This window comes from Colletotrichum tamarilloi (assembly GCF_030869305.1).
Source record: "Colletotrichum tamarilloi strain Tom-12 chromosome Unknown Scaffold_30.1, whole genome shotgun sequence".
NCBI classification, from domain to species: domain Eukaryota; kingdom Fungi; phylum Ascomycota; class Sordariomycetes; order Glomerellales; family Glomerellaceae; genus Colletotrichum; species Colletotrichum tamarilloi.
The window spans coordinates 229,816-245,359 of record NW_026849413.1 but is presented as its reverse complement, the minus strand read 5'-3'; the positions used below and the strand labels follow the sequence as shown (position 1 = coordinate 245,359).

Sequence of the window (15,544 nt, the reverse complement as noted above, 5' to 3'; positions counted from 1 at the left end):
AGCACCATAGCCGACGAGAGAGATGGCCATAAAAGCTCGACAAATACATCTGGGCCAATCAAGCCGTCTGTTCGTGTGAGTCCCTCAGATGAGACTCAAAATGCTTGCCCCAGATTTACTGCCGGCCATCCCGCATATGCAGAGGAGACCCCAAAAGGCAAGTAAAGTTAAGTTGCACTCATCTTGCTCGGATTCCTTCATGGGAAGTGGGGGATGAGTAGCAGCTTGAGGTGGAGGGAGAAGAGAGGAGGGATGAACCTTTCACCAGATGCCGGGTAAATATTTCATCAAAACTATGTAGAAGGGCAATTTTGGAAAGCTCAAGATATGGAAACATCCAGCAGAGATACAACGTAGTCAAGAAGCTGAACTATTGAAGAGTCTACGACAGCATCAGATGATGCCTCTCAGTCACAACCACACAAGGGAACAAAGCATGTGTTCAAGAGGTCTCATTTATGCGTTGTATACTTTACACAATGGTGGAGCCATGCTCCATGCTGCCGACGCCGATTAACCTGCCAACACCAGAGACGAAAAATTGCATGGAATCTTTGGGTACTGTCTCTTTTGAATCCCGAAACGAAGCAACAACAACAAATCTATGGAATTTAGAGCTCGTCGTGGGAGGGGGGCTCGTCCTCGCCACCAGCGCCACCGGCGCCCTGGTACATCTTGGAGGTGATGGGGTAGGCGACGTTGGACAGCTTCTCCTTCTGCTCCTCGAAGTCCTCAGTGTTGGCGGTGGCGCCGTTCTCCTCAAGCCAGTCGGTGGTCTCCTTGACAGCCTCGAGGATCTGAGAATCATGTTAGTAATCTGTCGGCACACGGTGAAAGGCTTGTGGCAACTTACAGTCTCCTTGTCCTCATCGTCAATCTTGCCACCAAGACCCTCGTCGTCGTTGACCTGGTTCTTCAGGGAGAAAGCGTAGTTCTCAAGACCGTTGCGAGCCTCAATGCGCTCACGGGTGGCCTTGTCCTCCTCGGCGTACTTCTCAGCCTCGGCGACCATGCGGTCAATCTCATCCTGGGTAAGACGACCCTTGTCGTTGGTAATGGTGATGGACTCCTGCTTGCCAGTGCCCTTGTCGTGGGCAGAGACCTTGAGAATTCCGTTGGCATCGAGCTCGAAGGAGACCTCGATCTGGGGAACGCCACGGGGCGCGGGAGGGATGCCAGTGAGCTCGAACTTGCCGAGAAGGTTGTTGTCCTTGGTAAGGGAACGCTCACCCTCGTAAACCTGGATGAGAACGACGGGCTGGTTGTCGGCGGCGGTGGAGAAGATCTGGCTCTTGCGGGTGGGGATGGGGGTGTTGCGCTGGATAAGCTTGGTCATGACACCTCCAGTGGTCTCGATACCGAGAGTCAAGGGGTTGACGTCCATGAGGACGATGTCCTCAGTACCCTCCTCACCGGAAAGGACACCGGCCTGAACGGCGGCACCGAAAGCGACGGCCTCATCGGGGTTGATGCCCTTAGAAGCCTTCTTTCCGCTGAAGTACTCCTCAATAAGGTTGACAACCTTGGGAATACGGGTAGAGCCACCAACAAGAACGATGTCGTCAACATCCTCCTTCTTGACCTTGGCGTCCTTGAGCACCTGCTCAACGGGCTTGAGGGTCTTCTTGAAGAGATCCATGTTGAGCTCCTCGAACTTGGCGCGGGTAAGAGTCTCAGAGAAGTCCTTGCCCTCGAAGAAGGCCTCGATTTCAATACGAGTGGACATCTGGGAAGAGAGAGTACGCTTCGCCTTCTCGGCCTCACGCTTGAGCTTACCCATGGCCTTGAGGTCCTTGGTGATGTCGACGTTGTTCTTCTTGTTGTAGGACTTGGCGAAGAAGTTGATGATGCGCTGGTCGAAATCCTCACCACCCAAGTGGGTGTCACCGGCGGTAGCCAGAACCTCGAAGACACCCTGGTCGATGGAAAGGAGGGAAACATCGAAAGTACCACCACCAAGGTCGTAGACGACGATCTGGCGCTCACCATCGGTCTTGTCAAGACCGTAGGCGATAGCGGCGGCGGTGGGCTCGTTGACAATGCGGAGAACGTTAAGTCCGGCAATGACACCAGCATCCTTGGTGGCCTGGCGCTGGTTGTCGTTGAAGTAGGCGGGGACAGTAACGACGGCGTGGGTAACCTTCTTGCCAAGGTAGGCCTCGGCGACCTCCTTCATCTTGCCCAAGATCATGGCGGAAACCTCTTCGGGGGTGAAGCGCTTGGCGGAGCCAGAAACCTCGACCTCAACGACGGGCTTGCCATCCTTCTCGATGACCTTGTAGGGGAAGTGCTTGATGTCGGACTGAACGGCCTTGTCGGAGAACTTCTGGCCAATCATACGCCTGAAAGAGTGATTAGCAATGTTATCTCGAGCGGTCGACGGTCGGGGTAGGAGCTCACTTGATATCGAAGATGGTGTTGGTGGGGTTAGCGGCGGCCTGGTTCTTGGCAGCGTCACCGACGAGTCTCTCCTCCTCGGTGAATGCGACGTAAGATGGGGTGATACGGTTTCCTATGAAGCAGCAGAGTCAGCAAAGTTGCTGAAATTGGGGGATCGGGAGCAGGAGCAGCTGCGACCACGATAAGACTTACCCTGGTCGTTGACGAGAATCTCAACCTTGCCCTTCTGCATCACACCGACGCAAGAGTAGGTAGTTCCAAGATCCTGGAGATTGGAAGTTAGAGAGAACGTCGCATTTATTTGAATCTGTTGGCGACAGAAGATTGGCCGACAAAGGGCGCAACCGTCGCCAGGGAAGCTAGGAGGTGCAACTTACGATACCGATGACAGTTCCGTAGCTCTCAGTGTCCTGAGCCTGGGCAGTCTGAACGAAAGCCAGGGGGGAGAAGAGGAGAGCCATCCAGGCCAAGAGGCCGAAGCCCAAGGCCATCGAGTTTCTAGATCTCGACATTGTGAATTTCTGGCGGTGCCGTGAAGCTCCCCTGTGTGTGATATTGGGATAGCTCTTTGTACCTCGAAAGATTGGTGTCGGGGGAAAAAAGAAAGGAGAAAAAAGACGTCAAAGACGCGCTTATGAGAGAGAGGGTTTTTGGATTCCCTTCTACTATTTACACACCCAATCGAGTTGAGGTGGCTTTGGCAGTGGTGAATTGGGAGAGGTAAAGTGTCGGCGGTGGAAAGGAAGAGCTGCCGCCTTTATGAATGCCTTCTCCAAAAAAAAAAGTCGAGGTGTCCAGATTGCACAAAAGGCCAGATTTCACGTTGCGAGGCGCCACACGTGACAGGGGTCTCTTCCTTTTGGGGTATGGGTGTCACTGGTGGATCCTTACTGTGTGGACCCTTGGTGCAGCCGTACTCTATTTGGTGCCTTTGCCTAAGGCAAGGTATGGAAGGCACCACCTGCACGCAGCAGGTGAGCAGCAAGGTACCTCGATGCGCTGCTGCTCGGCAGATAGAGACACCCAAGGTTGGGATGGCAGGCAGGAATTAGGTGCTCGGGGGACACATCTCCGTTGCAGCAGAACAGTGAGAATGTACCGTGCGAGGTTTCTCCCCTAGCCACGGGAGTCAAGGTGTGCGCGCCTCACCGCTGCCGCTGCCTGCCGTCCGCGCTGGGGTCATTCCCTCCTGCCCCACCAAGGCTGCGATTCTGGAGATTTCGATTACTGGTGGTCCCCCCCTGGACGTTTGGCACTTGGGGGAGTCTTGAACGTGGCCTTTCTGTTCGCTTTGCTTCCACAGCTTCGGTTGAGTTCTATGCCGCAGTCTGACAAACTTCAAAGGCACCTTGTGTGTTTGTTCATCTCCATTGGAAGTGACTCACGATCCAGCAAAAATTACCTTACTTGCCCCCATGGTGAGAGGCAATGAACTTGGCCACTTCCTTTACAATCCTACTTAGGTGGCATCTCATTGATTCTTGGTAGCCTTGCAGTGTCCTCTGCCTACCTATCTAGTGGTCTACCTGTCCCATTCAACTTGCAAAGCAGCTCCCGGAAGGAACAGAGTGGCCTCAAACCAACCGGTCCAACCCCCCAATCCATCTCGATCTCGGGAAGAGCCATGCGCACCTCTCCCCTTTCGAGAATATTCCCACCACTGGCCTACCTACAGCCTGCGGGGGGGAGGGGAAAAAAGGAGGAGCGCGGCAATACGGTAAGCGGAAGGTGCTAATTCGTAGGTAAGGCGAGAGCGACAAGGTAAGGTACGCGACACTTTACCTCACTTAAGGTGCTCTAAGCAGTGCCATCCCGTCTTTCGCCCTGAGATGAGGGGGGCCACGGGGGGCTGCAAGCCGTAAAGAGGGGGGAAGTATGCAGGGGTTGAGCTTTGGCTGCTGGCCCATGCTCTCCCGAGGCGGCGCGTGGGCACGACGGCGTCATTTCCGTCGCTTCAGCCGGATGGGGCCATGTTAATCTGTCAATTTGGCCTTTTCGAGAGGCAAGATAGGTACGGATACCATAGAACACAATGACAGATTCCACTGTCCAAGACCACCAAAACAGTCCAAAGAGTCACCCACGGAGTCATTCAACCCCTAAGAAGGAAGGAGAATTGCAAAGTGCGTTGTCGGCTTGGTTCGCAAAATAGCTCAACCATAATCAAGGATCCGTGATGGTGCTTGGAAACTGTTCATTTCGCATCTACGGATATCTAAGTTATGAATTAGGCACGCCCCCATTGGCTGCGCTTCAACTAAAGTTGCAGCCAACTCTATTTTCAGCACACCCAACTGACCCCAACTTTAATCGAGCCTCAATGCCAGCGCCGCCTGTCCTAACTTAACTCGCACGCCATGCATGGGAATATCTCGTTCCGGTCGTCAAGTGCCCACCACCTGCTATATACGAATCCGCGCCACGTTGCTTCTTTCGATTCTACACCGTTTTATTCCAGCAACCCTGCCGCGATTGTCTCGCCACCACTGCGTAGCACCACTCGCTGCCCAGCCTCCAACGGCACTTTCGAGTCAAGCTTGACAACAACCCGCGCAACCTTGCCTGGCTGCACGATCCTGGGGTTCTTCTTCACCGTCGCTCCCGTCAACTTGTCCAGTACGGCTGGGATGACCTCAACTCTCCCAGCCGCATGCAGACGACCACGGTGGACGTCCACCGGCATTGGCATCAAGTGGTCGAAGGCCAGTACCTTCATAGTCAGCCTGTCGCTTGTCTCAATGGGAGCTGCCTTGGTGCTGATGATATCGCCCACGCGTACGTGAATCGGGTCGATGCCGTACAGGCCGATGTTTACGTTCTGTCCCGCAACGGCCCATTCTTGTACATCGGCGTCTACCTCGATCGATCGTATTGAGGCAGACTCTCCACTTGGCTGCACAATCAATGCCTCGCCATTTTGTACCGTGCCCGATTCTATCCGGCCAGCTACAGTGAGTTGACTTTGCTGCGATCTGTATATTTCCGAAATCGACATTCGGAAAGGCTTCTCAATCGCTCTCGCCATTGGATCAGAGTCTTCCAACGCCTCAATGAGTGTCGGGCCTGTGTACCATGACAGACCCTCATCGGCTGGCTTCTCCACCAAATTGGCGCCGCTGAGTCCCGATATGGGTACGAAGGTGACGTTCTTGAGTATGAAGCCATTGCCTTTCATGAAGCCAGTGACCTGCTCTGAGATTTCATCAAAGCGATCCTTTGACCATCCAACCATGTCCAGCTTATTCACAGCGACGATGACTCGCTGGACACCCAGACTTCTCAGGAGCAGAGCATGCTCTCTTGTCTGGCCCTTCAAGCCCTTCTCGAAAGCTCCCGTGTTGGCGTCAATGACGAGAATAGCAAAGTCTGCCTGGCTTGCTCCAGCAATCATGTTTGGGACAAAGTCCCGATGACCAGGGGCGTCGAGAATCGTAAACCGTGTCTTTTCCGTCTCAAACATATTCGTGGCGATGTCGATGGTAACACCACGCTCCCGCTCCTCCTCTCGCTGATCCATGACCCAGGCGAGAGCGAATGACGACTTTCCAATCTTCTCACCCTGGCGTCGATAACGATCGATCAGATGTTGCTCAATGTACTTTAGTTCCAAGAGCAATCTGCCCATCAATGTGCTCTTGCCAGCATCAACGTGTCCTATTGGGTATTAGTTGTATGTTGGGGAGGAGAAAGGTACAGATTGACTTACCAACTACCACAAAGCTGGCGCTTCTCTTGTTTTCACTCTTTGCGAACTCCTTTACGACATCCAGCTTTTTGTTCTTCGGTGCTGCTGAGTCGTCGAGTTGAAGTTGCTTCATGTCGGAATTGGGGGTTTGTGAGCCACTTGACTTGGCCACCACTTTTTTGCTTGCGCTCTTAGCGGCAGCGTCGAACTTGGAGCCCGCTAGAGATCATTAGAGTCAGCATCTTACTGTGTCTTCGCGAATCGCGAACCTTTCGCCTGAGCAGCGAGCACGACATCGTCAGGGCTTGGTTGAGAGAAAGCACTGGGCACATAGGCGGAAGAGTCCATGTACGGCAGGGAGTACGTCTGAGAGGCGGCGGCAGTATCTTGAGCAGGTCCGAACAGGGTCTGAGCAAAGGCAGACGGCCTCGTAGATGGGACTACGAAACAGTCATCCTCAGTCTTCTTTCGATCCTCGGCAGAGAGTTCATTGGCCGTGTCGACATCCATACTGACTGCTTCAGACGCTGCGTCGGCCTGCTGCGAGGGCGTAGCTGATTTTGAGATTTGAGTCCTCACGGCGGGGTCTTCTGCCAGCTTTTGTCGCTTCGCTAGTATGCTCAACCCGCCTCTCTGGTTCTCCTTGGACGATTCATCAATGGCAAGAGTTGACATTCTCTTCTCGGCTCGATCAACCTTGTCGTCTGTCTTGTTCACCTCGGTCGTCTTCTTCTTTCGTGCTGCAGCAAGGGCCTGAAGCTTTGATAGCTTAGGACCATCACCGCCGCCCAGAAGCCCCCCAGGAACGGGACGAGGGGGGACAAAGACGGCCTGTCGGCTCTTGGGAACGTTCATCCATGAAATGCCGTGGAAGTAAGAAGCAGGGGATAGTGGTGCCACCCTGGGAACTGGATATGTCGAAGTTGATACCATGCCGTAAGTCGTAGTCTTGTCGTCCATGCCTCCGCAACCAAACCCATCTGCTGCCGAAACGCTCAACTTCTGGTACTGCCGCCACCTCTCCGGGAACCCTGCCCTCACATGACTTTTTTAGAAAGAAAATGAACTTACCATCTTTAGCCTTCTTCTCCTGCTTGAGCGCAGGTGGAGGTGCGATGAATTTCTTCTGTAGATAAGACACCGTCTTCTCGATGTCGTAATAGTAGTGCCAAAGCGACTCTTGAATTTGCTGCACAGTCAATTTGTCGGCATCAGGACCAAGGGTGCTCTGTACTGTCGCAGTTCCTATTGCCATGGCCTCACGATCCTCTGCGCTGAGTTGATCAGCCTCTCCCTCCTCTTCGTAGTCATCGCCCTCGAATTCGTCGAGGGCCTCCTCATAGTCGAGGTTGCGTACTGCCTGGTGGCGCGACATCTTGACGTAGTTGGGGTAGGTGAGCTTGGTGTTCTTTGTGGATGGATTGGGGAGAGGGGATGTCGCAGAGACCCAAGCTTTCAAGGTAAGAAAATGAAAGTGATCTGGGTGGTATGTGATATCCAGTGATTTATTCACTCGACCGGGGGGATAGAAGCTCTTTAACAACTGGTTTTGCAGCTTTTCGGAGATGACGCTGTGGACTTGAGTTTGGTCATGGCCTGAAGTGGCATGTGTGGGGCGCTTGGGGCGCTTTGGTCATGGCCACCGCAAGAGCCATGGAGGGGCAACCACGTCCATGGCGGGGTACTTGCTGTTGCCTTCCAGGCCTTGCTAGGCGGTGAGCCGCCGGATTATCTGCACCCCGGCAACCGAAGCTTCTGGTCCCCCAGAATGGCAGGCACCACCAATTATTCAGAAATTTTGGTCCACCACGACCCGATCCTTGGAGCTTAACCCCCCTCAACGCACGATACCTCTCCTTCCCCCGGCGTCACTCCCAGTTGAATCGCACTACCCATCCGAAACCCCAGCGACGTGCGAAAACCTTCAACATGGCTATGAGTATGTGGTACCCTTCCCTGTGAAATTCATTGTTGCATGCAGCTAACATTATGTCTAGACCTTGATATGGCCAATGGTAATGAATGCCACGATCCGAGCTTCGAGACCACATATACTGACGAAATGACACTGTAGCGGCCGTGATGAAGGACGAGCAAGGCCGTCCCTTCATCGTTGTCAGAGAGTAAGCTCGCCCTCTCTTGCCCTACCCCGAACCCCTGATAAGGAGACCCAGGACTGATTGCCCCGCAGCCAAGGAAAGAAGAAGAGACAATATGGCAACGAAGCCGTCAAGAACCACATCCTCGCCGCCAGAACGGTCGCGAACATCGTCAAGACCTCCCTGGGTCCTCGTGGCCTCGATAAGATTCTCATCTCCCCCGATGGAGACATCACAGTGACAAACGACGGCGCCACGATTCTGCAACAGATGGAGATCTCAAACCACGTCGCTAAGCTGTTGGTGGAGCTTTCAAAGTCGCAAGATGACGAGATTGGTGATGGTACAACCGGTGTCGTCGTGCTTGCTGGTGCTCTCCTTGAGCAGGCGGCAGAGCTGATCGATAAGGGAATCCACCCCATCCGCATTGCGGACGGATACGACCAGGCTTGCGACATCGCCGTGTCGGAGCTTGACAAGATTTCAGATGTCATCGAGTTCAGCAAAGAAGAGACAGGAAACCTGCTGAAGGTTGCACGAACAAGTTTGGGCAGCAAGATTGTTTCCAAGGCACACGACCAGTTCTCTCAGATCGCAGTGGACGCTGTCCTCTCCGTTGCCGACCTGGACCGGAGGGACGTTGACTTTGAGTTGATCAAGGTCGACGGCAAGGTCGGAGGAGCTCTGGAGGATACCATGCTCGTCAAGGGCGTCATTATCGACAAGGATTTCTCTCACCCCCAGATGCCTTCCGAAGTCAAGGACGCCAAGATCGCCATTCTTACCTGCGCCTTCGAACCCCCTAAGCCCAAGACTAAGCACAAGCTCGACATCACCAGCGTTGAGGAGTACAAAAAGTTGCAGAGTTACGAACGCGAGAAGTTTATCGAGATGATTCAACAAATCAAGGATGCCGGTGCCAACTTGGCTCTCTGCCAATGGGGTTTCGACGATGAGGCGAACCACCTGCTGCTCCAGAACGACTTGCCTGCCGTACGGTGGGTTGGAGGACCGGAGATCGAGTTGGTGGCTATTGCGACAAACGGCCGTATCGTGCCGCGGTTCGAGGACCTCAAGCCCGAGAAGCTCGGAACTGCAGGTATCGTCAGAGAAATGACCTTTGGCACAACAAGAGAGAAGATGCTGGTCATTGAGGAGTGCGCCAACACCCGCGCGGTTACCGTCTTTGTGCGCGGTAGCAACAAGATGGTGCGTTCCTGACAAAATGTTTGAGATTAACCAAAAGCTAACCCCCAATGTCAGATCATCGACGAGGCGAAGCGCTCCCTCCACGATGCCTTGTGCGTCGTGCGCAACCTTGTCAAGGATAACCGCGTGGTCTACGGTGGTGGTGCTGCCGAGATTGCCTGCTCATTGGCAGTCGAGGACGCCGCCGCCAAGACCCCTGGCCTTGAGCAATACGCCATGCGCGGATTTGCCGAGGCCCTCGACGCTGTCCCGATGGCCCTGGCCGAGAACAGCGGTCTGAACCCCATCGCGACGCTGGCCGACATCAAGAGTCAGCAGGTCAAGGCCGGTCCTGGAGTCCGTGGCAAGCTCGGTGTCGACTGCATGCAGCGCGGCAGCAACGACATGAAGGATGCATTTGTCATCGACCCCCTTATCAGCAAGAAGCAGCAACTCCAGCTCGCGACGCAATTATGCCGTATGGTCCTGAAGGTGAACAACGTCATTGTTGCCGGGTCCGGCGAGGAAGACTTTTAAAAGTTTATAAAACGGTAAAAAAGGTTCTAGATAGGTCTATGGTGTTTGGGATAATACCAAGCTGTGTACTATGCAAATAGAGAGGCCCCCACAATGTCGAGACCATGATTTCTGTCCTCCCACGCAACGAACCGTCTAGTGCTTGCCCTGCCCCTCTTGCCACTTACTGCATCCAGCCTCTCTCGGGGCTGTACTTGAGATACGGCTCCATTTCACGATAGAAGGTTTGGCGGAGCTCGGCCTGTTGCTCAGGCGTCGGGCGGGTGTCCTCGCCCTTACGGCGCTGCCAGCTCTCCTGCGTCTCTTTGAGGAGGGCCTTGGGGTCCTGTCCCGTGGTATCTTCGAATTCGTACGATCTGTACTCGGTGTTTTCCCAGCCAGTTGCTACACTTAGAATTAGTGAACGGCTCCCATCTCACTCAACTCCATGCCATCGGGGTGTCCATAGAAGACATTCAAGAAACAAATAAAGAATCTCGAAAACGAGAAAAACACGTACCCTTCTTGGGAGCAATCCCATACCAATCATCCGTCAAAAAGTGCAAAATGCCACCGTGCGTGACGACCACGACCTGCGCGTCCCCGGACACATCCCCGCCCACGAGCTCCCTCAGCGCCCTCCTCGCCTCGGCAGACCTCGCCTCCAGCTTCTCCAGCGTCGGCTCCCATCTCGAGTCGGGGCCGGCCTTGTCGATCCAGTCCTCGGGCACCCTGCTGAAATCCACGCGGCCGGCGAACTCGGCCTCAATGTCCTTGATGGCTGAGCCGGTGTCGCACGGCGCGTCGGAGACTTCTTGTACCTCGGGCAGGGCGAGGACCTTGAGAGAGGAGCCCGAAGAGCCAGAGGAAGAGGAGTCGGAGCCGAAGCCTAGGAGGCAGGTGTAGAGGGTCCGGCGGAGGGGACTGGCGACGAGGTGGGTGATGCGGTCGTGGTGGGGGAAGGCGGCGCGGAGGTCGGCGCACTGCTGTTTTCCCTTTTCTGTGAGGAGGGGGTCGCGGAGGGCTTCGTTTTCGAGGGAGAGGTTGTGGAAGCCTTGGGCGTGGCGGACGAGGTGGATTTGGACTGGCATTTTGTTTGAGGTTGTGGTTGGTTTTTTGAACTTTTCTTCAGGTATGATGATGACGAGCTTGAGATGAATTGGCGGGGTGGCGGGGCAAGATGCTTGTGTGTATGCTGTTACACAGTGTCTTTGATTCTAGTGAGAAACAGAAAGTGAAAAAAGTAGCATGCAGTCTAATTGAATCTCTAAATTTCACAATGGAAATGGGAAAGACGGGGTTCTCGACAGATGTTCGGATGGTTCACGATCCAATTATATATAAACGAAAGCTCTAATAAGTTGAGAGGATGAGCTACGTAATGCGTCCCTCCACCCCCCAATTCTCGGGAAAGTTTCCTTGTTTGGCGTGGGTGTGGGCAATCCGGTGGAGGGAACGGGAAAGTCTGTTAAGCCTGTGTCTAGAAATGACTCAGATGAACCGCCTTTACCTTGGGACGGGCGTCGGAACACACCTAAACTAATAAGCAGGCACCCGAGTAGAGAAATCATGACACCGGACGGGTTCCACGTGGGTTGCCATAGGGGCCTTCTACGGTGCCTTGCCTTGTGTTGGGGCGCTTCGCGTTGCTGGTATCAAGAATGCTTGAAAGCTAAGCTGCTGGGACAGCGGTCCGCAGTCGCACCATTCGGCGCCGATGACCGGGGCGGAAAGTGGAGTCTCACGCCGCGCTGGCGCCGTGCCGTGGTTGGCCGGAGGGGGTTGGACGCGGGCTTTTGTTGCTTCTTTTGCATGATTGGTCCGGCAAGAGGAGCGGGTGGCCGGCTACCTTACCTCGCCTTACCTTACCTACGGTCAAAAGCCGGTGGAATGGATTTCTACTTCTAGATTTGCTCCCCGGCGGAAAGTGTGAGTCAGAAGGAATTATTGACTTTGATGATGCGCTTTAATATCGTTTGAGAAGGCTCGTGACGGGCGAGGATAATTACAGAGTAAGATAGTTAAGAGGGCTACAGTCATAGCCTGGCACGCAAAGTTGATGTGCGGGAAGCCTGTGCTGGAAATGTACATGTTGAAGGGGGATCCTGAACGTGGTATTCACCCGCGTCCGTGTGTTAGTAAGGTAATGCTAGGTGAATCATTCACATAAGCCCTTGCCTGGATGCTCCGACTTCAGTCTTCACATAGGGTCCATTATCAACATCACAGTCACAAGTTGGAGAGTGATCATAATCCAATAAAACTTTCATTTTGTAGCTCATTCTTAAGTCTGAAGATGCTAGTGTCGGGCTCTCCCTGACCCTGAAACGCCGAGAGCTAATGGCCTGCATGCTTCCTGATTACTTTCCTGTCTTTCAAAGATCAATGAGACTCTCCTCCACTGCCGGCTGCTTAGGTGCGTTTTGCGGAGCAGACGGAAATGATTCTTGGGTATATCCGCTGTTGTACTGGCCTTGCCAATGCTGTTGAGGGTGCGCCGATTGCTGCGGTACTGATGGTTGCCAGTAGCTTTGCTGCTGGGGCGGAGCCTGTTGTTGCGTGGGCTGTTCCGGCTGAGCAGGCGTTTGAGTAGGTGTTTGTTGGGGTGGCATGGGCTGTCGGTATTGCACTGGCTGCTGAAGATTCGGGTATGGCGATGGGTTAGGATCCGCGTTCGGCGGAGCAGAAGGAGGTGCGCTAGGCTGCTGAGGGTTGAAGTAATAAGAAGCGTTGGGGTCTGCCGAAGGGGTGCCCGGAGGTTGACCTGGCTGGTTCTGGTGATTTGCTTGAGGCGGTTCGCTTGGAGCATAAGACTGCTGGGGTGCGTATTGGCCGTCAGGTACGGGACCAGCTCCGCTTCTCCAGCTATCCGTTCTTTGAGGCTCTTGGCCAGGATACGGTCCTCCCGGCGGACCAGCCATGGATGCGCGCTTGTCAAAAGTCGCGTACTGAGGTTGTGGAGTGTGCTGCGGGTGTTGTGCGTAGGCCTGAGGTGGCGGTGCGTGGCCGTAGTCCATCTGCTGTGATCCGGTATAGAAATTCTCGGCCAGGCCGGCACCCCCAGGTGCACTGCCTTGCAGCGTAGGGTAAGCGCCAGACTGGCGAGGGGGGAGATTGTATCCTCCCCCAATTGCGTGCTGGCTGTATGCCTTGGACAGGCGCTCTTCTAGCATCCTGTCGTAGTAGCGAACAACGGTGGAAAGTTTGGCATGTAGGTCGAGTAGTGTGTCTAGAGGCTGTGTGAGAAGACAGAGACGGACACCTGGAATTCCAGGGGTACTTACCATGCTTGCTCATAGTCTCCCCGTAAGTACGGGCAAGCTTAGGCCGCAGTGTGCCGATGCTATCGTAAAGTTCTTGGATTTGAGGCTCGCGCAGAATGGTGCCGGGGGGTTGTGTTTGCAGGCGGTCGACGAGAGTTGCAAACAGGTTAATGTTCTCAGCCTCAACCGGTGTTAGCTCGTAATCGTTCTTGGGCAGAGAAAACTGCTGAGTAGGGTTTGGTCCGGGATTCGAGGTGTGCTCCTTCAAGACTGCCGCATGTCTTTGCTTCTGCTCCTCCATATCAGCTAGCGAAGCGGCGATGGCAGCCTTGAGGTCGTCATCTTCCTCATCCGCGCCGGACGATGCTGCAGGCGCAGAGCTGCCGTTGACCTTGGGTCCCGAGGGACCATTGGCCGTAGGCGCAACATAGCCCTGAGAGTAGCCTTTGACCTCCTCCAAGCTCATAGCTAGCGCCTTCTTCAGGTCCTCGTCGAATGCGTCGTCGACGCGGGCGTTGCGTGGTTGCATGGCCGATGTGCTTCGTGTCTTGTAAGGATAGGTGGGAGATCGGTCTTGCGACAGCGGCGAAGGTGGTGCAGCACCTCCCTTGGCCGATCTGTCCATGAGCTTCGCGTAGCAGCCGTCGTCGACGCGGACGGGCTGCATGATGCCGAGGTGGGGGAGGGGTAGCGACTTGGCCGAACATTGTTGATCGAAGCAGTTGCCGCAGTTTCGGCAGTGATGCTTTCGGTTCGTGAAGGTAAAGGCGGTGCGGCATCGCATGCAGACATCTGAATCCACCCACTCGGGGGGCTTTGAGAAGCTAGTCAGTTTGGGCTGGGAAGATTCATAGCCGTGGATGAGAACCTACCGCGCTGCTGTCGATCATGCTGCTGGAGACGCTGATTTTAGGAGGAAATTGATGACCTTCCCTTTGCAATGTCTTGTAGACCTCTCCGATGTATCCCAGTTCAAGGCGTCCTTCGGTGGCGGCGGCCCAAGATTGTATCAGCTCGAGAATCTTCTGCTTGACTTCGTGGTTGACGGCGGCGGGTCCGACAGCTTGAAGGAGGGAAGTCAGGTTGTCCATGAACTCCCTTGAGGCGATTTCGGCGAGGAAGTGGGTGCCTCCATTCTTTACACACGTGTCGGTGAGCTGCGGGCGGACAGAGTCAGTTCAGTCAAGCGTGATCAGGCAGCAACGATGACCTACATTCAGTGCGCTCAGCTGGGTATTAGGGTTCTTGTTGCCGATGCGCCTCTTCAAGGAGCGCATGGCCTCCTTAGGCTGAACGGTCTTTGATCTGATGACATCAGAGATCTCGAGATTCAGGGCGATATCCTCCCTGTGTCAATGTTAGAAGAGCATGACAACGGATGGCAGAGAGTCGTACAAGCTGCTGCCTGTGGCTTTCTCAATTTGCTCGTCCAAGGCCGTGTTGGCCGAGCTGGACCACCAGCCCATCATTTTGAAGGCTGGAAATGTTTTGTCGGGCGGGGAGTTAGAGCAAACAGGCGGCTATCGATCGTCGGGATGGTTTATCTAGCTCGAGAAAGCGGGCGCGCAATCGCGAGGCTGTCGTCGTCTTTGTCGTCGTATGTAAAGCGGGCCAGATGGGTTGCGCGTATGTAGGAGATGTGGATGAAAGGCAAAGAGGGAAAGCTTGTGTGTGTTTCTAATGGTTGCCCAGATGCGGCAGCCTCAGGGTCGGGTGTGCGTACACAGTAAGGTAAGGCCTAGTTGGAGATGCAGCAGGCTTAGGCGTAGTCGGCATAGGCTAGAGCAGTGGAGGCGTGGGCAGCTGCGGGCAGTGGTGTCGAACACAGACAAGTTCCGCTGGGTTACGTTGGCTTAGTACGAATGAGCAGGGGTTGGAATGTGTCGGGCAGTGGATGGACGGTGGATTTAGAGTCGCTGCCTTGGGTTGGAGGAGTCTAACTACGGATACCTATTGCATCTTCAGGTTGCTGTCGTCGCGGACTCGTGGCTGCTCCGCTTGGAACACGGCCCTGTGACGAACGGAGGTCTCCGCGCTAAACCCAAAGAAACAGTGTAATATTGAGAATGGAGGGAGGGAATGGGATTTTGGCAAGGCCAGCTGCCCACCTCAGCTCGTTCCCGTTTCCCCCAGAGCAGGCACGGAGTACGTATCCTCTATGACGATGGCGGTGGAGCATCTGTGGCGCGTGCCATTTGAGGCTGAACTGGAGGCTTCGAGTTGGGAAGGAGACTCTTGTGAGGTGACTTGCTTTACGCTACTGGGCATGTGGGCTGGCAGCTACGTAATCAAGGGACCTCATTAGATACCTCACACCTACCCAGGCCTGACTCTGCTTCCTGGGAGGCATAGTCATCAACTTCCAGTTTATGCCTTTCCGGCAGGCCTTGAGC

At 54.6% G+C, this 15,544-nt stretch overlaps 6 protein-coding genes across 6 annotated transcripts; 1 reads left to right on the top strand and 5 right to left on the bottom strand.

The window, feature by feature from the left end:
• Positions 1-611: 611 nt before the first annotated feature.
• On the bottom strand, positions 612-2,912 carry CTAM01_08559 (glucose-regulated protein; the record flags this gene model as incomplete). Its single annotated transcript, XM_060524579.1, has 5 exons — positions 612-797; positions 854-2,342; positions 2,401-2,512; positions 2,593-2,665; positions 2,778-2,912. 5 exons carry the CDS (start codon positions 2,910-2,912, stop codon positions 612-614), a joined length of 1,995 nt encoding a protein of 664 aa, XP_060380798.1.
• A 1,937-nt stretch (positions 2,913-4,849) lies between these two features.
• CTAM01_08558 (elongation factor Tu GTP binding domain-containing protein) lies at positions 4,850-7,460 on the bottom strand (the record flags this gene model as incomplete). The annotated part of the gene is made up of 4 exons (XM_060524578.1): positions 4,850-6,054; positions 6,107-6,304; positions 6,355-7,116; positions 7,157-7,460. The coding sequence occupies 4 exons, from the start codon at positions 7,458-7,460 to the stop codon at positions 4,850-4,852; spliced, it is 2,469 nt and encodes an 822-aa protein (XP_060380797.1).
• A 600-nt stretch (positions 7,461-8,060) lies between these two features.
• Positions 8,061-9,909, top strand: CTAM01_08557 (T-complex protein 1; the record flags this gene model as incomplete). The annotated part of the gene is made up of 4 exons (XM_060524577.1): positions 8,061-8,100; positions 8,160-8,208; positions 8,277-9,393; positions 9,448-9,909. 4 exons carry the CDS (start codon positions 8,061-8,063, stop codon positions 9,907-9,909), a joined length of 1,668 nt encoding a protein of 555 aa, XP_060380796.1.
• A 68-nt stretch (positions 9,910-9,977) lies between these two features.
• CTAM01_08556 (phosphoglycerate mutase) lies at positions 9,978-10,979 on the bottom strand (the record flags this gene model as incomplete). The annotated part of the gene is made up of 3 exons (XM_060524576.1): positions 9,978-10,020; positions 10,077-10,293; positions 10,409-10,979. The coding sequence occupies 3 exons, from the start codon at positions 10,977-10,979 to the stop codon at positions 9,978-9,980; spliced, it is 831 nt and encodes a 276-aa protein (XP_060380795.1).
• A 243-nt stretch (positions 10,980-11,222) lies between these two features.
• On the bottom strand, positions 11,223-11,459 carry CTAM01_08555 (uncharacterized protein; the record flags this gene model as incomplete). Its single annotated transcript, XM_060524575.1, has 1 exon — positions 11,223-11,459. One exon carries the CDS (start codon positions 11,457-11,459, stop codon positions 11,223-11,225), a length of 237 nt encoding a protein of 78 aa, XP_060380794.1.
• Positions 11,460-12,263: 804 nt separating this feature from the next.
• On the bottom strand, positions 12,264-14,620 carry CTAM01_08554 (VHS domain-containing protein; the record flags this gene model as incomplete). The annotated part of the gene is made up of 5 exons (XM_060524574.1): positions 12,264-13,117; positions 13,173-13,965; positions 14,024-14,308; positions 14,366-14,498; positions 14,547-14,620. 5 exons carry the CDS (start codon positions 14,618-14,620, stop codon positions 12,264-12,266), a joined length of 2,139 nt encoding a protein of 712 aa, XP_060380793.1.
• Between the last annotated feature and the right edge of the window lie 924 nt (positions 14,621-15,544).